We start from the raw sequence: 24,995 nt of genomic DNA, 5'->3' as shown, positions 1-24,995 counted from the left end.
ATTTGCATCTCTCTGATAGCTAGCAATATCAAGCATCTTTTCATGTGTCTCTGGATCCTCTGTATGTCCTCCTTGGAGAAGGGTCTGTTCAAGTCCTTTTCCCATTTTTTAATTGGGTTGCTCATCTTCTTTGAGTGGAGTTGTGTGAGTTCTTTGTATATTTTCTCTGAGGTATCATTGTAAACCTTTGTAAACCTTTGTCTGAGGTATCATTGGCAAATATGTTTTCCCAAAGAGTTGCTTCTCTTTTTATCTTGATACTGTTTTCCTTAGCCATGCAGAAGCTTTTAATTTTGATGAGATCCCATTTGTTTATTCTTTCCTTTATGTCCCTTGCTCTAGGGGACGTATCAGTAAAAATTTTGCTCCGTGTAATATCTGAGATTCTCCTGCCAATGTTTTCTTCTAGGACTTTAATGGTGTCACAGTTTATATTTAAGTCTTTTATCCACCTTGAATTTATTTTGGTGTATTTTATAAGTTGGTGTTCAAGTTTCATTTTTTTTTTTTTGCATGTGGCTGTCCAGTTCTCCCAACACCATTTGTTGAAGAGGCATCTTTACTCCATTTTATGTCACTGCTCTCTTTGTCAAATATTGACTGTAGAGACTTAGGTTTATTTCTGGGCTCTCTGTTCTATTCCATTGGTTTATGTGCCTGTTTTAGTGACAGTACCAGGCTGTTTTGATTACAGTGGCCTTGTAATACAGTTTGATATCAGGTATTGTGATCCCTCCTACTTTGTTCATCTTTCTCAAAATTGCAGCTGCTATTTGGGGTGTTTTATAGTTCTATAAGAATTTTTGAAGTGTTTGTTCTATGTCTGTGAAATATGCCATTGGTACTTTAATAGGTATTGCATTGAATCTGTAAATTGCTTTGGGTAGTATGGACATTTCGATGATGTTAATTCTTCCAATCCATGAACACAGTATATGTTTCCATTTGTTTGTGCCTTCCTTGATTTCTTTCTTCCGTGTTGTGTAGTTTTCTGCATACAGATCTTTAACCTCCTTGGTTAGGTTTATTCCCAGATATTTTATTTTTGTTTTTGCTATATCGAATGGGATTTATTTCTTGATTTCTGCTTCTGCTGTTTCATTGTTGGTATACAAAAATGCCTTTGATTTCTGGATATTGACTTTGTATCCTGCTGTTTTGCCAAATTCATTTATTAGTTCGAGCAGTTTTTTGGTAGAGGCTATAGGATTTTCCATGTACACTATCAGGTCATTTGAAAACAATGCCAGTTTTGTTTCCTCCTTTCCGATTTGGATGCCTTTTATTTCCTTTTCTTGTCTGATTGCTGTGGCTAGAACTTCCAATACTATATTGAATAGAAGTGGTGAAAGTGGGCAACCTTGTCTTATTCCTGATCTTAGTGGAAAAGCTTTTAGTTTTTGCCCATTGAGTATGATGTTGGCTGTAGGTCTTTCATATATGGCCTTTATTATGTTGAGGAATGCTCCCTCTATTCCCATTTTTCTGAGTACCTTTATCATAAATGAGTGTTGTACCTTATCAAAGGCTTTTTCCGTGTCTATTGATATGATCATGTGGTTTTTGTTTTGCTTTTGTTTGTGTTGTGTATTACATTTACTGATTTACAAATATTGAACCATCCTTGCATCCCTGGGGTGAATCCCACTTGGTCGTGGTGTATGATCTTTTTGGTGTCTTGTTGGATGGGATTTGCCAATATTTTATTGAGGATTTTAGTGTCTATGTTCATCAGCAATATTGGCCTGAAGTTTTCTTTCTTTCTTGTGTCTCTATCTGGTTTTGAAATTAAGATGACGCTAGCTTCATTGAAAGAGTTGGGGAGTTTTCTCTCCTTTTGGATTTTTTGGAATAGTCTGTGAAGAATAGGGGTTAGCTCTTCCTTAAAAGCTTTGTAGAATTCTCCTGTGAAACCATCTGGTCCAGGGCTTTTGTGTGATGGGAGTTTTTTGATTACTGCTTCAATTTCTTTTGCTGTTATTGGTCTATTCAGGTTTTCTGCTTCTTTTTCATTGGGTTTTGGAAGATTCTATTTTTCTAGAAATGTGTCCATTTCACCTAGGTTTTCAAATTTCTTGGCATACAGTTCTTCATAGTAATTTCTTACAATCCCTTCTATTTCTGTGGTATCAGTTGTAATCTCTCCTCTTTCATTTCTGATTGTGTTTATTTGGGTCCTCTCTCTTCTTTTCTTGATGAGCCTACTTAAAGGTTTGTCTATTTTGTTTATCTTTTCAAAAAAACCAACTCCTGGATTTATTGATCCTTAGAATTGTGCTTTTAGTCTCTATGTCATTTAATTCTGCTCTGATCTTGCTTATTTCCTTCCTTCTAATTGCTCTGGGCTGTCTTTGTTGTTGTTCCTCGAGTTCTTGCAAGCGTCAGGTTAGGTTGTTCCTTTGAAATGTTTCTATCTTCTTTAGGTAAGCCTGTATTACTATGAACTTCCCTCTCAGGACTGTCTTCACTGTGTCCCATAAGTTTTGGGTTTATGTGAGTTCATTTTCATTTGTTTCCAGAAGCTTTTTGATTTCTTCCCTAATTTCAATCTTGATCCATTCGTTGTTTAATAGCATACCATTCAGTCTCCATGATTTTGGGTGTTTTGGTTTTTTTCCTTTGGGGTTGGTTTCCAATTTCAGTCCCTTGTTATCAGAGAAAATGCTTGGTATGATTTCTATTTTCCTCTATTTGTTGAGACTCATTTTGTATCGTATCATGTGATCTATCTTTGAAATAGTTCCATGTGCATTTGAAAAGAATGTGTATTTAGCTTCTTTGGGATGAAGGGCTCTATATATATCAATTAGGTCCATTTCGTTTAGGGTGTCATTTAATGTTGTAATATCTTTGTTGATATTTTGTGTGGAAGATTTGTCCATTTTAGACAGTGGCGTGTTAAAATCCCCTACTATAATTGTGTTGCTGTCAATATCTTTCTTGAGGTCCTCCAGAATTTTCTTTATATATTTGGGTGCTCCTATGTTGGGTGCATATATATTTATGATGTTAATGTCTTCTTGGTGGATTCTCCCCTTGAGTATTATGAAGTGACCTTCTGAGTCTCTTTTTATGGCCTTTTTTTTGAGGTCTATTTTGTCTGATATGAGAATTGCTACCCTGGATTTTTTTCCTTGTCCATTTGCTTGGAAAATTTGTTTCCATCCTTTCAATTTTAGTCTGTGATGGTCTTTTTTCCTGAGGTGGGTCTCTTGTAGGCAGCATATGTGAGGGTCATGCTTTCTTATCCATTCAGCTATTGTATGTCTTTTGATTGGAGCATTTAATCCATTTATGTTTAAGGTTATTATTGAAAGGTACTTATTCATTGCTTTTTGTGTACCTGTGTTCCTCTCTATCTCTCTTTTCCTTCCTCTCCTAAAGCAGCCCTTTTAGTCATTCTTGTAGAGCTGGTTTGGTGGAGGCGTATTCTTTTAGACTTCTTTTGTCTTGGAAGCTCTTTATTTGGCCTTCTATCTTCATTGAGAGCCTTGAGGGGTACAATAGCCTTGGTTGTAGGCCTTTGTTTCTCATTACTTGAAATATTTCTAGCCATTCTCTTCTCGCTTGGAATGTTTCCATTGAGAAGTCAGTAGCCAACCTTATTGGGGCCCCCTTGTATGTTACTTCCTTTTTCTCCCTTGCTGCCTTTAAGATTTTCTCTTTGCCTTGGAGGTTTGCTATTTTAATGATGATGTGTCTTGTAGTAGGCCTCTTTAGGTTCCACCTGCTGGGGACTCTCTGGGATTCCTGGATCCGTGCGAGCTTATCTCTACTCAACTTAGGAAAATTTTCCATTATTACTCTTTCAAGTAGGTTTTCTACCCCTTGTTCCTCTTCCTCTCCTTCTGGTATTCCTATTATTCGGATATTATTATGTTTCATGTTGTCTTGCGTTTCTCTTAAACTCTCCTCAGTTTTTCTGATTCTCTTTTCCATTATTTGGTCTGTCTGGGAGATTCTTTCTATCCTGTCTTCTATCTCACTTATATGATCTTCCACCATATCGATTCTATTCTTCATAACTTCTACTGTGTTCTTCAGTTCAGAAATTGTATTCTTCATTTCCTCTTGGCCTTTGCTGATGGCTTCTATTTCCTTTTTCATGTTGGTATAGTTTGTGGAGAGTTGATTGTAGCTCCCCTGTAGTTTCTGGTAGCTTGTTGTAAGCTCTTTGAATTTCCTGATAACCAGTGCTTTGAATTCAATATCTGATAGTTGACTTGCCTCCATTTCATCTAACATTCTTTCTGAGACTTCCTCCTTTTCTTTCATTTGGGGATTGTTTCTTTGTCTTCCCATTGTTTATGAGACTCTTCTTCTTGGCCTCAGCTTCTTAAATTGATTGGTTCTGGTTCCCTGGGTTTATGGTGTGAACTTCTGTGGTATGATACTTGTGAAATTCAGTGGTGCAGTCTCCTGCAGGTTTCTTGGTGTTCTCTGGTTCCACCTGCTCCTCTTGTTGGTTTCCAGCTAGTCAAACCTTTTCTTCTGGTCTCACTAACTGCAGCAGCCTGAGGGGCTATTATTGTGGCCTTTCTCATGTCTTGGTGAACTCAACTGGTCTCGCCAGTGCCCTCCCATGATCCAGACTGGTGCCGCTCTCCAGCGCCCCACTGAGAGCAGATTTTTCCCCAGGCTTCCCAGCCCTGGCCTGGCGTGAGGGCGCACGCTCCCAGCCAGGCTTTCCTGGTCTTGCAGGCTGGGGCATGGACCTTTCCCAGTGCTGTGGCTGAACACACAGGGCAGCTCACAATTCTCCCAAGCTAACAGCCACAGCCTGACTCCTGGGTTTTTTAGTCTGCACCTGGCTGCGTAGGGAGGGAACTGGTGACTGGCTCTCTTCCAGGGGCCTTGCCAGTAGCCAGAGACTCCCAGGGTCTGTGGCAGATCCGGCTCTGACCCCGAACTACAGGGAATGCATGGGCAACTCTCAGTTCTCCCAAGCCTGCAACCGCAGCCTGACTCTACGGGTTATCACATCTCTCTGGTTTGCTTCCCAAGGCCCACTCCTCTCTCTGCCGCTACAGGCAAACCATTCTCTCCTGGTATTTCCCAATCTGAGCCCTGCAGGATAGGGAGGGTGCTGGTGACTAGTTCTCTCCCAGTGTCATTGTTGCTCGCCCTGGGCTCTGAGAGCCCAGGGCGTCCTGGCCAGGGCCCTGGCATGGCCCGGCGGAGGGCCTGTAGTCTGTGCGCTCTTCCCTCATATCTTGTTGATCTGCGGTTGTCTCCTCTCCTCAACCTCTGGTCATTCAGTGTCCACTACACTTTCTGAAGTTCTGTCTTCCTATATGCTGGGTCCCTGTTGGCTATCCGCTGCGCTCCTCCGAAGATCAGCCTGGTTTTTCTCTGGTGTGTGGAGAGAAGCGAAATCCCTTGTCCTACTCCACCGCCATCTTCTCCAAAATCCTTGTTCTTTTTTAAAAATTATTTTATTGTTGTTCAATTACAGTTGTCTGCATTTACCCCTCCCACCAATGCCCCCCTCCGACCCCAGCATACCCATCTCCCTCCCCTGCTTACATTCCCCCACTTGGTTTTGTCCATGTGTCTTTTACAATTGTTCCTAAAAACCCTTCCCCCATTCCCCATTATCCCCTCCCACCTTCCCTCTTGTTGCTGTCAGATTGTTCTTAATTTTAGTGTCTCTGATTATATTTCATTTGCTTGTTTCTTTTGTTGATTAGGTTCCACTTAAAGTTGAGATCAATATGGTATTTGCCCTCATCTCCTCACTTATTTCACTTAGCATAATGTTCTCCAGTTCCATCCATGTTGTTGCAAAGGGTAGGAGCTCTTTGTTTCTTTTTGCTGTCGAGTATTCCATTGTGAAAATGTACCATAGTTTTTTGGTCCATTCCTTTACTGATGGATACTTAGGTTGCTTTCAGCACTTGGTTCTCATAAATTGTGCTGCTATGAACATTGGTGTGCATAGGTTCTTTTGAATTGGTGTTTCAGGGTTCTTAGAATATAATCCCAGCAATGGAATTGCTGGGTCAAAAAGCAGTTCCATTTTTAGTTTTCTAACTCATTCTTAATTTATATTTCCATACTAAGCATTATATTTTCTTGTGTCAATTTTTATTGATTTTATGATTATATTAATAATATTGTTCAAAATAATATTATGAATTATGTTACATTTGGGAATGTGGAAATGTCATTATGCTATTTCTCAATATTGATATCTACATGTTGCATTTATGATGACCTACCTTTTGATGCAAGCTTCAGTTTTGTATTAAAATCTATTATGATTTAACCCTCCACTGAAGCATTTTTCTAAACATTTGTATTCAGACGATTTATTTGTATTATTCAGATGATTATTCAAATTTAGCATTATGTGAACATCTGTGTGGGGTGAAGAGTATGCCAAGCCTTAAGATTTTCCTACTACCCTACTCCTGCTACATGCTCTTTTTTGAAGAAATAAGTCAAGTTTAAGTGAAAACTAGTACATCAGAATTTCAGTTTTTACTTTGTTTAAGGAGTCTGCTGATTTTCTACTTTCTTGGAAAGTGTAAAAACAAAAAGAAAGAGGGAAGATGATTTTATATTTCATCCAGAATTTTAAATATTTCAGTTTGACATAAATAAAAACATGCCTTCCCTTCTAAATGTATTCAAAATAATCCTCTCCATACCCTAAGTTCTATCTTAGTTTTCTCATGCATTAAAATAAATTAAGGATATCTCTCTAATAACACATTTTTTAAGTCAGTATCTGAACTGGTTATGTATCACTCAGTTCTTTAGCTTTGTATGTACTATTTATAAAATATCGGGAACCTTATCATACAATCAGTAGATAACTTTATCAGCTTCATATCTTATCACTTCTGGTTTATTTATCTTTTATAAAAGGAGCTTCATACTTTAAGAATATAATATTACATAAATGTTCTTCTAGTGGATTTATGGTCTTGTTGATTCTTCTTGTTTCTGACTTTTATTTGGCTTCTGCTTTCTACAAGTTACCACCATAACTTTTTCAAAGCCTAATTATGCAACAGAGTACATCTCTGCAATCCTTGACCCTAGATTTATCTTTGTATCCTCTAAACAAATTCATTCTGGATTTTTGTTTTATAGCAAAACAGAAACACTTTCAAGGAATTTAAAATTTCAATAATATTGCCTCTTTGAAATTACTGAATTTAATATAATTTTATAACTGAATATAACCCTTGATATAACTTAAAACACAAATACATTACTATTCTCTCTTACTTCCAAATGACATTTTTTAACCTGCTAAGTATCATTCTTAAAGACTTACTTAAAGTATTATTTCTTCATTTCCATCCTCTACCAAGCAACCTCCATCATGAGATTTGCCCATCCTCAGTTCATCTCTGACACTTAAGATGCATCTCGCTTATAGGTGTCCAATAAGTACTGGCTTAACTGAATTATTTTCTGGAGTAGTATCTAAACTCATTTTGAATTGTAATAGCATCCTACCTGTCTCTTTATTCTATGTGCTTTATATGGAATCTGGCCCATGTTAAATGCTAAAACTGCTTCTTGAAAGCATTAAATCCTAAAGGACTTGAAGAGAAATTGGTTTGAGTAGATGGATGATTGAACACAAAATTTATATTTCTATATTTATCCCCACTTTGAAATTCATGGGCCAAATTGATATCTCCACAGACTTCTACAATCATTAACTCATACACTGCAGGTCAAAAATCTTCCCATAGCTACTCCTTTTTTAGCATTTCATGAGTTTTCTAGTCATTATCACACTGGGGTTGCTTAAATTATAAACTGAAAACTTTATTTTTTAGCTACTGGTCATGCCTTCTCATCAGTCATAAAAATTTCATTCTATGTTTTTCACTCACAAACCAGTATCATATTCTCTCTGATGCTCTTATCAAATCTTGCCTTCCTAATATTTATTTTCAACACCCATTAATATAAAAATAAAAAGTCAAAGTAAGAGGCAACAAGTATTTATTTGAGATATTTTTTAAAATTGAAATCTGGGGGCATAGAGTCGGAAAGAAACCCAAACTATGTCACAGGGTGAAGAAAATGGATTTTTATGAGAAAGGTAAAGGAAATAATTACATGTATAGAAAAAAGAAATTCTATTGGTGTTAACAAGCTAAGTTATTCCTTAGCTACATATGACTGGTTACTGATTAAGAACATCCCAAGGACTCCAAGATGGTGACTGAGTAGGTAGATATTATACTCACTCTTCCAGGCCAAAACTAGAATTACAACTAAAACACAGAGCAATCAACATGAATAATGAACTGAAGACTAGCAGTAAAGAATCCTCACAACCAAGGATTTACAGAAGAAGCCACACTGAGATTGGAAGGAAGGGCAGAGGTGAGAAAAGAGCTGGCCCCACTCCCAAGGAAAATCTCAGCTGCAAGGGATTCCTCCTGAGAAGCATGAGGTCTCAACCCTAAGCCAGCTTCCCCATCACAGAGTACCAGAGCCAGAGAGAGATGCCCATACAATATCTGGCTCTGAAAATCAGCAAAGATTATGTTCCCAAAGGAGAGAGAGGGGTCCACCAGAGACATGGGCACCTTCTTAAAGGGCCAATGCACAAAATCTCACTTATAGCCATTCATCCTGGGCTCTGGTGGAGGGAAGGCATAGCAGACTAGAGTCACATGAGAAACACTGAAGTTTTTGGCCTGGAGAGAGAGCTAAAGGGATAGCAGCCAGGATTGCTATGCTGAGATCCTCTCCCACACTGCAAATGTCATCTTTCTTGGGTGGAACATTCCCCTCCTTGCAGCATCAGCCTGGGAAAATGCAATAACCCTAATTTCTGGACTCCCTGTTGTCTGACCCTGTAGATCTTGTGCCCTGCTGAGGAGTCAGTTGCCTGGCCCAGTGTGTAGAGGTCTGAGCAGGTTCATGGGATGTCAGTGACAGAGTGGTATGTCTTTGTGCAGGAGCCATTTCCCTCACTCTCACATGAACTTGACTGGTGCCACCTTACCATGGGAGATCTGCTACCTCCACTTTCTGGGCTCTTATCACCCCCACCCTCCCAAATCCTGGTGGTTTCACCCTGCTGAAGTCTGTGCAGAATTCAGGACAGGCTGAGCTGTGAGTCTCTGGGGCAAAGCCACTCCCCCTACTTGTCCTGAAACCTAATCAAAGCCTCTTCCTCACAGGAAATCCACTAGCTCCAATATCCCAGTTCTCAATGTTGCCTTGCTGAGATTGAGCTCTGGGCATAATCTGGGGCAGACTGAGTTGTGTGCCTCTAGTGTGGAGACATGTTTTCATTGCAGATCCCTCCCTTTACTTGGCAAAATCATGATCTGTTTGGGTATGATAAACTCTACTGGCCTCACCCTGACAACTACCTGAGATCTCACTGGACCATAAATGTATGTGATCACCCGAAAGGTGGCAGCTAGACTGGTATATAATGGAGCATTTGTTGAGTGATCTCAAACACAGCACTGGTACCAAATTTGAACCAATATGAATCTGGTGAACACCATTTGCCCTAACCAGTGACTCACTGAGAACCTACCTAAAAAAACCTGAGTACTGTGGCTTAGTCACTGTTTTTTTCAGTGGCTAAGTGGAACAGGCAACCTGTGGGCAGAGGCAGGCAGAGGCAAGCAAAGGTGGATTTCAGGGTGCCTTGAGACTTTTGCTGACTGGTCCCTAGGCCTAGTTCTGATAAATGCCAGCCTTGTTGCACAGTTTGGTTCTTTCTACACACAACCAAGCCCAACAGAGGCAGACACAAATTATGAATCTAATTTACCCAGCAAGGTTATCATTTAACATTGAAAAAGAAATAATGAGTTTCACAGACAAGGAAAAGCTAAAAGAGTTAGTTACTACCAAATTAGTATTACAAGAAACATTAAAGGGTCTTCTTTAAGAAGGAGAAGGAGATAAAGAAGAAAAATAAGGAGGGGAAGGAGAAGGAGAGGAAAAGAGTAATATAATTAAGAGAATAAAATGGCAAAAATAGACCTAGATGGTGTAGCTCAATGGATTGAGCTCGGGCCTGTGAACCCCACGATTGCGGTTCGATTCCCAGTCAGGGCACGTGCCTGGGTTGCAGGCCATTTCCCAGCATGGGACTCATGAGAGGCAACCATACATTGATATTTCTCTCCTTCTCTCCTTCCCTTCCCTCTAAATATAAATAAATAAAATATTTTTTAAAAATGGGAAAATATATACCTATCAATAATCACTTTAAATGTAAATGCTATAAAAAGATATAGGGTAGTGAATGGATAATAAAACAAGACCCATATATATGCTATCTATAAGACATACAACTCATTATGAAAGATACACGCAGACTAAAAGTAAATGGATAAAAAATGATATTTCATGCAAATAAATTTTTAAAACCTGAGGTAGCAATACATATAACTAACAAAATAGACTTTAAAACAAAGGTTGTAATAAGAGACAAAGAAGAACACTGCATAATGATAAAGGGAATAATCCAACAAGAAGATATAACTCTTATAAGCACTTACACATCCAACATAGGAACACCTAAATATATCAAGCAACTCTTGATGGACATAAAGGGAGAGATTAATAGTTATACTGTCACAGTAAAAAATCTTAACACCCTATTGACATCAATAGATTGATCTTCCAAGCATAAAATTAACAAAAGCAATGGTCTTAAGTGACATAATAGATGAGATGGTTTAACTGATATCTTCAGAGCATTTTACCCAAAAGCCGTAGATTATACATTTTTTCAACTGCACATGGAACATTTTCAAGGATAGCTCATATAATAGAACCTAAAACGAGCCTTAATAAATTTAAAAACATTAAAATCACATTTATTAAGCATTTTCTCCAATAATGGCATGGCACTAAAAATGAATTACAAGAAAAAAACTAAAAAACACACAAAAACATCGAGGCTAAACAACATGCTACTAATCAATTAATAGCTTGAGAATGATATCAAAAAAAGAAATCAAAAGATATCTTGAAACAAATGAAGATGAAAACACAATAACCCAAAATCTAGGGGACACAGCAAAAGAGTCCTAAGAGGGAAATTTATAGCATCACTGGCTTAGCTCAAAAAAAAAAAAAATCTCAAAAAAAATCTAACTTTAGCCCTGGCTGGTGTAGCTGAATGGATTGAATGCAGGCCTTCAAACCAAAAGATCCCTGGTTCCTAGTCAGGGCCCATGCGTGGGTTGTAGGCCAGGTCCCCAGTAGGGGGTGCACAAGAGGCAGCCACACATTGATCTTTCTCTTCCCTCTTTCTTCTTTCCTTCCGCCTCTCTAAAAGTAAATAAATAAAATATTTCAAAAAAAGAATTAACCAATGTTTAAAAAAATCTAACTTTACAATTAAAGAATTAGAATGAGAACAACAAAGTCCAAATTAAATAAAAGAAATAATAAAGATCAGAGCAGAAATAAAGTTTAAAAACAAAAAAACTAATGAAACCAAAAGCTAATCCTTTGAAACAATAAGCAAGATAGACTCATGAAGAAAAAAAGAGAGAGAACCCAAATAAATAAAGTCAGAAATACACCAAAGAAATACAAATGATTATAAGAAAACATTATAAACAATTATAAGCCAGCAAATAGGACAATCTGGATGAAATAGATAAATTCCTACAAATATAAATCTTCCAAAACTGAGTCAAGAATAAAAAATATGAATAGAAAGATTAAAACTCATGAAATTTAAGCACTAATCAAAAACTCCTGACAAACAAAAGCCATCGAACAGATGGCTTCACAAGTTGAATTTTACCAAACATCCATAAAAGTAACACCTACCCTCAAACTATTCCAAAATGTTCAAGAGGAGGGAAGACTTCCAAGCTCATTTTAAGAGGCCAGTATTATTCTAATTACAAAACCAGAGAAACACAATACAAAAAAGAACAATTATAGGACAATATTCCTGCTGAACAGAAATGCTAAATTCCTCAACAAAATATTAGCAAACTGGATCCAGTGCTCAGTGAAATAAATCAGTAAGAGAAAGACAAGTATCATATGATTTCACTTATATGTGGACTCTAATTAACAAAATTAACAAACAATAAGAATCAGATTAATAGACACAGAGAACAAACTGCAGCTGTCAGAGGGTAAGAGGCTTGGCAGGCTGGTTGAAAAAGGTTAAGGATTAAGCACAAAAAAACCCCAAAACCTCATAAACACAGACAACAGTATAGTGAATGCCAGAAGGAAAAGTAGGTGGGGGAGGTAGAAGAGAGTAGAGGGGGAATAAATGGTGATGGAAGGAGACGTGACTTGGGTAGAGAACACACAATACAATGTACAGATGATGTATATTGTACATCATAAAACCTATATAATTTTGTTAACTAATATAACCTCAATAAGTTCAATTTATAAAATTTAAAAACCCCACAAAATAATAAACACTTACTTAAACAAATGTTCACAGTTATCAGTTCTCAATGTCAGGACATCTGCTTCCTGTTAGTTTTGTAAACTGTTGTCTATACAACTATGTTTGGCTTAGTCCAAAGATTTTTTTTTGTTCAGTTCAAGCATTCCAAAGAATTCAAGGGGCAAGATGTGCAAGGCCTTTCCTCTCGGATGGTGGCTCCAACTCCATTTTGAAGAGGCTTTATTTATATAAATTTTTCACGCCTTAGACATTTTTCTCTACTACTCAACTTCTATTTAGATGTTAGAATTATATTATAAAAAATACATATGATTATATTCTGAACTTGATTTGAAAATTTGAGTAGTAGTCATTTTATGGGGGTCAAAACTGAACCCAAAGTACATCACTCAAGGTTCTCTATAATGTACTTTTAATCAATGTATTTTCCATACTGTGTAAACCTCCACTCTATATAAACTGAACTGAAAGCTGTGTACTTCAATGCACCTGATTTCCACACAGTCATTCTTTTTCTCCTTTTCTTCTTTTCACCTTCAAAACCCTCTGCCTCACCTTCGTGTCTGGGCTCAGCTGAAATGCCTCCTCCAACCTCAACCTTTGTCTAATTGTCTTTACTTTGGAGTAGCAGTGTCTTCTGCTGCCCTGAAACACTATACTTCTGTATAATATTTAGTACAGTCCTTTTGTCATTACGTAATGATGACATACTAGCAAAGCTAACATACTAGCAATGCTAACATATAACCAGTTTTATGACAAAACCTACTCTTTCCCCAAATTATCAATCACCTTGTTCCATAGGATATACCATATTATTTACTGAACCTACTAAATGAGTTACTCTATTGTATTTAAAAATTGTCAAATAAAAATATTTTTCTTTTAACATATTTAAGACAAATTCCAGAATGCTGCAAATATTTCCTACAAAATGTTTAAATAATATTTCATATCTCCTCCTGAACAAGTATCATGCAGCACTGTGCCCAGTGAGTGACCACTGACAAAGTTCTCTGCCTGTGTCAGTAACAAGGGAAATTAATTTTTAACCTTACATCTAAACTGCCACTTCACCTCTGTGCCCAGCAAATACTCAACCTCCGCAGAGCAGTGTGTGAAAGAACTCTGTCATGGTGTCTGAGAAGTGGATTTCAGCACTTTTGCTGATGCAGCTCTGCTGCACTGGCTGTGGATTCTGTGGGAAGGTCCTGGTGTGGCCCTGTGACATGAGCCACTGGCTCAATCTAAAGATTATTCTGGAGAAACTCACGGAAAGGGGACATGAGGTAACTGTGTTGGTTTCTCCAAACTCTATCATCATTGACTACAACAAGCCTTCCACGCTGAACTTTGAGGTGATACCTATACCGCATGATGAAGAGGCTGCTGCAAATTCATTAAATGACTTTTTAGATTTGGCTACTAACGTCATACCAAAATTGTCACGCTTGCAGGCAGCAATGAAATTGCAAGAATTTGTTCTTCAAGAGAGTGGAAATATAAAATTTCTGTGTGAGGCTATAGTCTACAACCAGTCAATCATGAAGAAACTCCGGGAAACCAACTACGATGTAATGGTTATAGATCCTGTGATTCCTTGTGGAGAGCTGATTGCTGAGTTGCTGGAAGTCCGTTTTGTGTACACAGTGAGGTTCTTTATAGGTGGCACTGTGGAGAAGTACTGTGGAAAACTGCCAGCTCCACCTTCCTATGTGCCTGTTATCATGGGGGCACTACCAGACAGAATGACTTTTCTAGAAAGGGTGGAAAACTTAATGTTTTCCATTTTATTTGACTTCTGGCTCCACCCACATGATGTTCAGCTTTGGGACCAATTTTACAGTGAAGTATTAGGTAAGCAGTTGCTTTTCATTCTAAAGTAGTTATTAAAAGAAACTTAGGACATTTAAGAAAACTAGGAAAATGAAGTAACTGTATTTTGAAACTATTTCAGTTTTAACTGGAAATTAAATTTTAACTTGAATTAAAACTAGTTAAAAGTCTATCATGTATAGCAGCAAACTGTTATCAATATTAAGGGCCAGGGGAAGCAGGAAACATCTTATCGTGGTTACTTTTTCATTATAGTCATCTAATCATTTTGCAAGATACTTTGATATTTAATAGATTGTTATCAAAACAAAAAATATATAAAACATACTAGTAAATGTCAATCTAATGGAAAAAGTATTTTTGTCAGATGTATGATATCACAAATAAATATTGTACACAGAGTTTATAGTAGAGGAGGTTTGACTTCTTACCTATAAAAAGAGCATAATGTTTGTTGCTTAATAGTAAAATGATTTCACTTTGCTTGACTGTATTAACTAAACTAAAGCTTGATCTGTATTAACTCTAGGATTAAGTTTGGAATGTATTTTACTCTGAACTTTGATGCACACATTTTGAGAATTATAGATTATTATTTTCAAAATTTATATCATTCTCTTGTTGGACCAGAATAACTGTTATTCTGGTGTCTCTCATAAATTTATGATTTAACTTCAGTAAGTTCTACTCAAACTATTTTGTAATAGCTAGTCATAATGAAAAGTTTCCTAGAATGCTTTATATATCTTGCAGGAGTATTGTACAGGAATCTGAATAAAATAATTAAAACTCTAAAAGACATTATAGTTTGAAAGATAGCATTTTTTACTTCACTAATCACATATACTCTATATATTTTAATTGCTTGATCTTTTAAATAAAGACAGCTTTGCTTTGCAATTTTCACATGTAATATTTTCATCTAGTTCTATCAACTGAGGTTGGCTTCCACTTCAACCACTTTTTAAAAATTTTATTTACTTATCTTTAGAGGGGAAGGGAAGGAGAGAGGGAGAGAAATATTAATGTATGGTTGCCTCTCGTGTGTCCCTGCTGGGAACTGGCCTGCAACCCAGGTATGTGCCCTAACTGGGAATCGAACCAGGATCCTCTGGTTCGAAGGCCCTGGCTCAATTCACTGAGCTACATCAGCCAGGGCTCACTTTAACCATTTTTGAACTTCCGCCAAGATGGAGGCATAGGTGGAAACACTGTGCCTTCTCCCACAACCAAGTTTGGATACAACAAAAGTTTTGGAGAACTAAGACACACCCAGAGACCAGAAAACCGAATTATACGGAAGTCTGACAGCTACGGACCATTCAACGGGGACAGTAAGAGAGGCAGAGCCAGCAGCAGAGCAGGGTCGGGAAGGACAGACCTAGGAGTGCAGGCAGCCCGGACCTAGTCCGGGTGTGGGGCAGACTGACCAAGGTCGCACATTCGTGCGCAGTGAGACGGACCACACAGGCCCCAGGGGGAGAACCCAGTGGTGGAGGGCTGACAGCGGTGGCACACTCGAGTGCAGTGGAGTGGGGTGTGTGGCCCTGGTGACGGTGGTGGCTGCGGTGCTGGTGGGGGTCACGGAGGTGGGCACTGGAGGGAAGCCATTGTCCCTCTCTGACCCCGCCCCCACATACAACGTCACAACCCAGCGACTGAGTTGCCCTGCTCTGGTGAAAACCTAGGGCTCCATTCCTGCTACTTAACAGGCAAGAAAAGCCCAAAAGATGGTGCAAGAACTCAAAGTCCCAGAGCCAATAACTCTAAGTGACCAACAGATTGCCAGCCTCTCAGAAGCCCAATTTAAAACACTATTTATCAGGATGCTCACAGAATTGGTAGAGTACAGTCACAAATTAGAGGAACTTAGTCACAAATTAGAGGAACATATGAAGGCTAAACTAATTGAAATGAAGGGACATGTCCAGGAAACCAATAGCGATGGAAAGGAAAATGGGACTCAAATCAAGGGAGTGGACCAGAAGGAAGAACGAAACATCCAACCAGAAAATAGTAAAGAAACAAGAATTCAAAAAAATGAGGAGAGGCTTAGGAACCTCCAGGACATCTTTAAACGTTCCAACATCCGAATTATAGGGGTACCAGAAGGGGAAAAGAAACAGCCACCAGTAGAAAACATATTTGAACAAATAATAAAGGAGAACTTCCCCAGTCTGGCAAAGGAAATAGACTTCCAGGAAATCCAGGAAGCTCAGAGAGTCCCAAAGAAGTTGGACCCAAGAAGGAACACACCAAGGCACATCATAATTACATTAGCCAAGACTAAAATGAAGGAGAGAATCCTAGAAGCAGCAAGGGATAAGGGGACAGTCACCTACAAAGGAGTACCCATCAGACTGTCAGCGGATTTCTCAAAAGAGACCTTACAGGCAAGAAGGGGCTGGAAAGAAGTATTCCAAGTCATGAAATCCAAAGACCTACAGCCAAGATTGCTTTATCCAGCAAAACTTTCATTTAGAATGGAAGGACAGATAAAGTGCTTCTCAGATAAGGTCAAGTTCAAGGAGTTCATCATCAACAAGCCCTTATTATATGAAATGCTAAAGGGACTTATATAAGAAAGAGATGATGAAAAATATCAACAGTGAAAGGACAGCAAACTCACAGGAATTAACAACCACACCTAAAACAAAAGCAAACCAAGAGGACAGCTAGATCAGGAGTGGAACCATAGAAATGAAGAACACATGGAGGGTTAGAAACAGGGGGGTGGGAGGAGGAGAAGGGGGAAGAAGGCACAGAAAATAGCATAGATGGTAGGTAGAAAATAGATGGGGGGAGGGCGAGAATAGTGGGGGAAATATAGAATCTAAAGAAGTTGAGACACATGGTTATAAACTAAGGGGGGAGAAGAGTGGGGGAGGGAGTGTGCGGGTGGAGGGGAATGAAGGGGGGAATAGAACAACTGTAATGGTATAATCAATAAACTATATTTAAAAAAAACATTTTTGAGAACCATTAAGGAACATGAATTTATAAAGAAAAGATCACACTAAGTATTAAGAATATTAACTAATTTAGCTCCTGCTTATATTAGTTTACTAGAGCTGCCATAGCTAAATACTATAGACTAGGTGGTATAAATATAAGAGATTTATTTTCTCACAGTTCTTGAAACTAATAGTACAAGACCAAGGTGTAGTTAAGGCACATTTCTCTTCAGGCCTGTGTCCCTGACTTATAGATGACTACCTTCTTGCTATGCCCGCTATGAAATAGAGACTTACATGAGATAATCAATGATCTTTGTCAAAAACCCAAAGTCAATACAATAAATGAAGATAGTCTTTTCAAAAGTACAGTAATACTGGAATAAGTGAATATCCACATGAAAAAAATATATACACAAAACCATTTTAAATGTCATAAAATTTAACTAAAAATGGATTAGCCATATAAATGTTAAATTCAAAACTATAAAACTCCTAGAAGGTAACACAGCAGGAAACTTAGATGACCTTGTGCATGGTAAGGGCTTTATGTACAACACCAAAAGTACAATCCATGAAAGACATGATGGATAAGTTAGATTTCGTTAAAATTTAAATATTCTGTCTTGCAAAAGACAATGTCAAGAAAATTAAATGATGAGACACAAACTAGGAGATAATATTTGCAAAAAACATGTTTGATAAAGGGCTGCTATCCAAAATATTTTTAAAAGCATTGAAACTCAATAATAAGAAAGTGTAAAATCTGATTTAAAAATGGGCCAAAAACATTAACAGACACCTTACCAAAGAAACTATATAGTTGGCAAATAAATAAGCATATAAAAATGCTCTATAACATTTTTCATGAATGAAATGCAAACTTAAACATTAAGATACCTCTACACATGAGAATGACCACAATGGGGAACACAGACAACACCCAATGCTAGTTACAGAGCAAAAACCCTCATTTTTCATGAGTGCAAATGAAAATAGCATGGCCACTTTAGAAGACTGGAGGTTTCATACAAAAGAAAGCATGCTCTCACTATATATAGTATCATGCTACCTCGTATTTACCCACAGGACTTGAAAACATGTTCACATAAAAACTTGCACATGTATGGTTATGGCAACTTCATGCATAATTACCAAAACAAGGATATGTGAAAAATATCTTGACTTTCCTAAAAAGTGTTTTAAAACATAAATTTATTTATGTATAATAAAGATAAATATATTATAAAGCATTAATTAAAAAAAATAGAAATTGTACCAGTTACATTTCTTTTGTATCTTTGGAAAGAAACGAATAACTCAGAGAGTCTAGAAACACTGTCTCTCAATATCAACACAGCAAACATGACTTACCTTTGAGAAATCGGTAGTTATCTCCCACTGATATTCTCACCTGTATATCTCAACTACATGAAGGCATTTTGCCATAAATTGAGGTTATCTCTAAGAATTCTTTAAACTTAAAAGGCATTTCAGTAGACTCGCATGTAGGATTAAAATAATACATTGAAACAATAACAATATCAACATGCTAACTCAATGTAACAGCCTACTTATTAATTATATATTATTTACATCACTCTCTCGTATTCATAACTCATTTTGTGTAATATAATTATGGGGAAAAGATTGGTGGTGAATGTTCATTTCATATTTTTGTTTCATAATTGTTCAGGATGACATTTAAAATGTTGCAGGAGGTAGCACAGGAAGAGCTCTGAGACCTCACTGCTGTTGCTGGTCAAGCAACACCTTTCAGCACTTAGGTAGCAGCTAGGAATGAGAGGCCACAGGGGAAATAAAGGCAGGGCCCTTATCGTTGCAATCTAACAAAGAACTTAAGGAAGCTAAAAGCAAAGGAAGGCATGTCTGTCCAGTAGGCCTGAGCCTGGTTGGATAAGGCTGACAGGCATTCCAAACAACATAAGCAAAACTATCAGGGTGTGGAGGGTAGAGAGGGAGCCCTTGAAAGTCTATGTGTATCATCCCCACTAGCTGGGAAAAGGATAACCTTGAGACTGTCTACTCATTCCAAGGCCTAGAAGGTAAGAGGGCTTGTAGTGCCCGAAGGAAATCCCCTAAAACAATGTTGGTTAACTGTCTGCTTCCTGTCATGTATACAAAATGAACAAATAGAGTCTGGAGCAAGATAAGGATTTGAGCTAACAGACCCCCACACACTTCTGTTTGGGTAGTCATATCTCCCTTGGGGAAGCTGGCACCACCTTTACCTGTCAATCAGTATATAACTTCTTCACCCCCAACCCAGTCAACTATGTAAGTCCTTCGAACCAAAGGTACGGTCTCCTCTCTTCTCTTGGCTCTTTTTGCCACATAGAGGAGAGGGGTGCCCTGGCCACTTGGCCTCTGGCCAGGAGACCTAAGGCCACCTGAGTGCTGACCACTCAGATTCTGGCCACCCTGATTTTCCCACCCCTGCTCTTGCCACACTTGCTTTTGTTGTTTTTCCATTAGAACTTAACACTAAGAAGCTGGGTGCACACCAACAGGCTTACTGATCTTTAATTCTTTACTGTGTTGGCAAGAAGAACCAGGATTTCTCCAGTAACAAAAATGTCTTTTGAAATTATTTATGAACTTCTGCATACTTTTGCTCAATTTTATTCTCTTCACTTTTTTTTTTATCTTTAGAGGGGAAGGAGAGAAACATCAATTTATGGTTGCCTTTCGTACATCCCCTGCTGGGAGTTGGCCTGCAGGGAACCAGCCTGCAACCCAGGCATGTGCCCTGACTGGGAATCGAACTGCGATTCTCTGGCTCGCAGGCCCGCGCTCGATCCACTGAGCTACACCAGCCAGGGCTATTCTCTTCACTTTTGATTGGCTTTATATTTTATACTGTGGATCACTGCTGCAAATGTAGATTTTACTGAATACTTTAAGCTATAACTTTCTTAAAATGAGGTCTACAGATTATGCATAATAATTTCACCCATGAGTTGGTAATCAAAGACGATGTCACACAAATGGAACAAGACATCTACAGGACATAAATATTTTGGCATGGAATCTGTGAGGTCGTGTTCTCATCTAGTCTTGAGCAATTTCAAGCTGAGTGTCTTTGTGAAATGTTTCTTTATTACCAAATTAAGATGTTTGACTATATAACCTCAGACACATATTTAAACACTGCAAAGTAATGCCTAAAAAGGGCTATCTAACCTCAGGTATATAAGATAACCAATTCCCATTAGAATCCTCAAGAAAGAAGGAACATCATCTGAGTTTTTTTTTTACTTCAATGAAAAACATGCTCTCTGTGTGTAAATGCAAATACTCCATCTCCACAAATCTAAAATTAATACTTAAAATGTGTCCCTTTCAAAAAACATCATATAAAGGTAACACTTATTTTAGATAAGTATGTCATATTGGTGATGTGTAATGTGTACTTCACATTGCAAATGGATTGTACTAGGTAGAAATTATTCAGGAAATTGCTGAATAATTGCTGAAAAAATAGGAAATCAGTTGAAATAACTGGATTTGACTCAGGAAGATTAGGTAAGCTGATACTGATGGGATTCTTCAACAATATGTGTGAATGAGAAAGTATGACAAGCTGAAAGTTAGAAACACTTTCCTGAACAGGAATTTAGAAAACCATTGAGAGGTTATTTGGAGCTAATATGACGGGGCTATTCTATTACTACCATTTAATTGGAGAGAAACAATGAGTATTAAATTTATCAGTACTTGGAGTTGTGGGTTAAATTTTTAATTGATTTTATTTTTATGAATTTATTTCTATTCATGATTTGATTTTATAAAATTTATGTTATTGAATGCATTATTTTATATATTATTGTTTCTTTACTACCCAAAATTTATCTCCCTCTCTCTCTCTCCCTCTCCCTCCCTGCCTCCTTCCCTTAACTATTACTTCTAATTTCTCTTTTCTTAAATATCTAGACATATAACTAATCTAGAGAAACTAGATTTATTTTTCCTTAATAGCACATCAGAAAATTAGTTGTACCTTTATTTTCTTAACAAACATGTGCTAATAATATCCACCCAACTTTATTTTCTTTAGGAAAACCTACTACATTATGTGAGACTATGGGGAAAGCAGAAATTTGGCTAATGAGGACATATTGGGATTTTGAATTTCCTCGTCCATACTTACCTAATTTTGAGTTTGTAGGAGGACTGCATTGTAAACCTGCCAAACCATTGCCTAAGGTAGGTCTATTATGCTGGAGGGTTTTTTGTACCTCTGATAAAAATTCTGATTTCCCTCTAACAGTTTAGAGCCTAAACAACAGAGACATACTACTATGCATCTTCAGGCTGTTGCTCCAAATCAATTTTCCAAGTCATAGGGGTCTCTTATGAGTGGTATTCCTTGTGTAGGCTTGACTTTCATGTTTAAGCTGAAGAATGAAGTGATATAAGCATGTTAAAAATATGAGCATGTCTGCTGTGTGGGTATGAGGTTGAAGGGATAGGAAACTAAAGCCTTAAGTGTCTCTGAGGAAACTGTTATGGTCATTGTAATCAGCATGGTGGAATTATGAATAGGAACACTTGCCATGGTTATTTGAGTAATAAAGAGGCTTTCCTGAGAACTGTTTGGTAGATTCACAGGGTTTGGTCAGTATAAGTAAATCTTGTCAGAAGACACAGAATCAGATATGGCTTCTTGCACAGCAGCAACTTTTACTGAAGTAAGAAATAATGGAAAGTTTTTGAGATCACAATTATGAATTAAATTTCAAATTAATTTTAAAGATCCAAAGGAATTTTTAGATAGAAATGTCTAGAAATTGTGTAGGTAATAAATATTTCTGTCCCAGCAGAGAGCATTAGAAATAGATGAGGAGTCATCAAGATGAAGTAGAAGTGATAGAACTGAGAGACCCAAATATTGAATGGGTTCTCTATGACCATGATGTCAGGGGTGGGGGTTACTAAAAAAAGAAAATTTTGTGACACATTCCAAATTTAAAAAAGGATAAATGTGGACTGTCAAAAGTATTGGAAGAAAGCTATACTGAAAAGTAAAAGAGACTAATAGGTAATCATAATGACATTGTATTTAACCAAATTAAGAGAAAGTGAGTAAATACTCATTAGCTTGGCTTTTAGGTAAATAACATAATCTCTGTAGAAGGTGGAAGGTTAAATGGTGTTCCCAGTAGAGTTCTTGATTTCTGCTTCAAGTCACATACATATTTAAGTTTAAAATTTCATTTCAGGACTTTGAATATAGTTTTCCTTCTTTTTTTTAATCCTCACCCAAGTAAATTGTTTCACTGCTTTTAGAGAGAGAAGAAGGGGGAGAAAGAGAGGGTGAGAGAGAGACACTGATGTTTGAGAGCAACATCAATTGGTTGTCTTCTCGAGATTCCCCAGCTGGGGATTGAACTCACAACCTGGGTATGTGCCTGGACAGGAAATTAAACCCATGACCTTTGGTATATGGGACAAAGCTCCAACCAACTGAGCCACACTGGCCAGGGCTGAGTGTGGTTTTCTTACCAGCCAAATACAGCTTTAGGCAAACTCTACTGCATGTTATTACAGGAGATAACAAACTAATATCTAAATGAAGATAGAGACAAGTGATATATTCTGTGGCTCACTACATAATATCTTGACACGCTTGTTTTTCACAATTTCACAAAACAACTCAGACTTGCTTTATTACAAAAGAGAAGGATTATTCCATTTCACACCTTATTATTAATATAGACCTTTGAGCAACATAAATACCAATCATGACTTATCTGATGAGATAATTGTGCCAGTCACTGAATACACAGAATAAAAAAACTATGATTTACATGAACTAGTATAAAGGACACATGGACAACAACTAAGGGGGTGGATAGGGAAAGGAGGTGGGGAGCATGGGGTGGAGTGGGCTGGGATGGGAGTAAAAGACAGAAAACTATACCTGGAAAATAATTAAATTAAAAGAACTAACAAGGTAAAAAAAAAAACTATGAGAGGCAATCAAATCAAAAATCCAAATTAAACAAGTAGGTATATAAGCCTTAAAGGGTGTGTGTGTGTGTGTGTGTGCTTTATTTTTTTTATTCAATCATCAGTTTAGGGAGATGAATCAAAATGACAAAACTACTAAATCCTGGGACTTCAGAGATAATCTCCTAATAGTAACTAAGCTAAAAACAGTAGTCTACATTTATGGAATCTTCTTTTCCTTACTAATTTTACTAGCTGTACATTAAGAAACATCAGGGATTTCAGGGGAACCATGAATAGTCACAAAGAGAATGCATGGGACATATGTAGAGGGTGACATGCCTGTAGATTCTGATGTAAAAGACTCCAATCCCAGACTTCACAGTGCTCAACCTGCCCAACTGTAAGCAATATACAAGAGAATTTTTATTTTGTGAAAGAAGTTGTATTTTACTTCCATGCTGACTCAAATTAAGGGCATGCAGTTAGTATCACACTTGCATGAAAAGAGAATCACTGTCTCATACATGTTTTCATAAGTATAGCATAAGTTTGTGTTGTCACCCTTTATACATATTACTAAATATCCCATTTTAAAAATTAAATCTTTATAGCCCTATAAATCAAGGAAAGAATAAATATGAGAATAATATATTCTAAATACCTAACAAGTTAGGTTAATTCATTAATAATTTATTAGCTGTAAACTAGAATACTAAAACAAAAATTAAAGCCTAGTTCTAAATCTTTTTTGGAGAGGATCTTTTCTTCAAGGAACATTTTTATGAGAGTGGAAACAATTCTTTTGGTTTATATAATTACCATATTTTGCCATGCATAATAAACATTTTTTTACCAAAATTTTCAGTGAAAAATAAGGGTGTGCATTATACATAAGTATAACGGTTACATACCATGGGTATAATAATTCCATGTATGATGAGCACAAAAAAGTGGGTGTGCATCATACACAGCAAAACTCAGAAACCTCAGGAGAAACAGTTCCATTTACCACAGAAAGTTCTGCCTTTTATTATCTATTCATTTGGTACAATGGTTTGATTCCATGCCTTTACTTATAATCTCTTATTAAATATTTTAGCCATAGTTTGCAGAAACATATTTTCTCTTAAAGATCTAGATGGTATGTAGTAGAACACAGAACCAGTCTAACAATGTCTCTCACACTTCTCTTGACCCCAATTATTTAGAAAAGTAGATGAAAAACTACACTGTAATCCTGTACTTATATAATAAAGACAAATTTATCTCTGCAGGAAATGGAAGAATTTGTTCAAAGTTCAGGTGAACATGGTATTGTGGTGTTTACTCTGGGTTCAATGGTCAAAAACCTCACAGAAGAAAAAGCCAGTCTCATTGCCTCAGCCCTGGCTCAGATTCCACAGAAGGTCAGTGCAACATACCATCCAAGTGAGCAGCCACTTTGCCAATTGCAGAGAGAGTGTGGTCAACAGTACTCTTTCCAGATGAAAGTTGACACTCTTTATACGTTGAGCACAACTAGCACCACCTTTAAGTAAAAATTTCTTAAAACATTAATATGTTGTATTTGGGCACATTTGATAATTTGTATACTGAGCCTCTGTAACACTATAAAAAGAGAACTTTATAAAATGTGTTTATTGATTTTAGAGAAATGGGGAAGAGAGGGAGGAGAGAGAGAAAGAAATCAGTTCCTTGTCCCATTTATTTATTCACTCACTGGTTGATTCTCGCATGTGTCCTGACTGGTGATTGAACCTGCAAATTTGGCATATTAGGACAATGCTCTAGCTAACTGAGTCACCCAACCAGGGCAGAAATTCATC

The 24,995-nt window shown here is 37.3% G+C and overlaps 1 protein-coding gene and 1 pseudogene across 2 annotated transcripts in view; one reads left to right on the top strand and one right to left on the bottom strand.

Moving 5' to 3' along the window:
- The window catches only part of LOC118978259 (UDP-glucuronosyltransferase 2B31-like), a 421,339-nt pseudogene that overhangs the window by 251,408 nt on the left and 144,936 nt on the right, over positions 1–24,995 (bottom strand).
- The window catches only part of UGT2A1 (UDP glucuronosyltransferase family 2 member A1 complex locus), a 62,302-nt gene that overhangs the window by 29,667 nt on the left and 7,640 nt on the right, over positions 1–24,995 (top strand). The window contains exons 1-3 of one of the 2 annotated variants that reach the window (XM_037033627.1): positions 13,489–14,260; positions 21,272–21,420; positions 24,444–24,575. In XM_037033627.1, coding sequence (XP_036889522.1) covers positions 13,537–14,260; positions 21,272–21,420; positions 24,444–24,575 — 1,005 coding nt within the window. In that variant the 5' untranslated portion in view covers positions 13,489–13,536. Of the gene's footprint in view, positions 1–13,488; positions 14,261–21,271; positions 21,421–24,443; positions 24,576–24,995 lie in introns of those variants that run through there. The other variant, XM_037033628.1, reaches the window with a different exon arrangement.

The sequence above is a fragment of the Sturnira hondurensis genome, unplaced genomic scaffold, assembly GCF_014824575.4.
Source record: "Sturnira hondurensis isolate 20B ecotype Veracruz unplaced genomic scaffold, ASM1482457v3 Scaffold0021666, whole genome shotgun sequence".
NCBI lineage: Eukaryota > Metazoa > Chordata > Mammalia > Chiroptera > Phyllostomidae > Sturnira > Sturnira hondurensis.
Note: the sequence above shows the minus strand (reverse complement) of the source record. Positions and strands in the feature narration are given on the sequence as shown.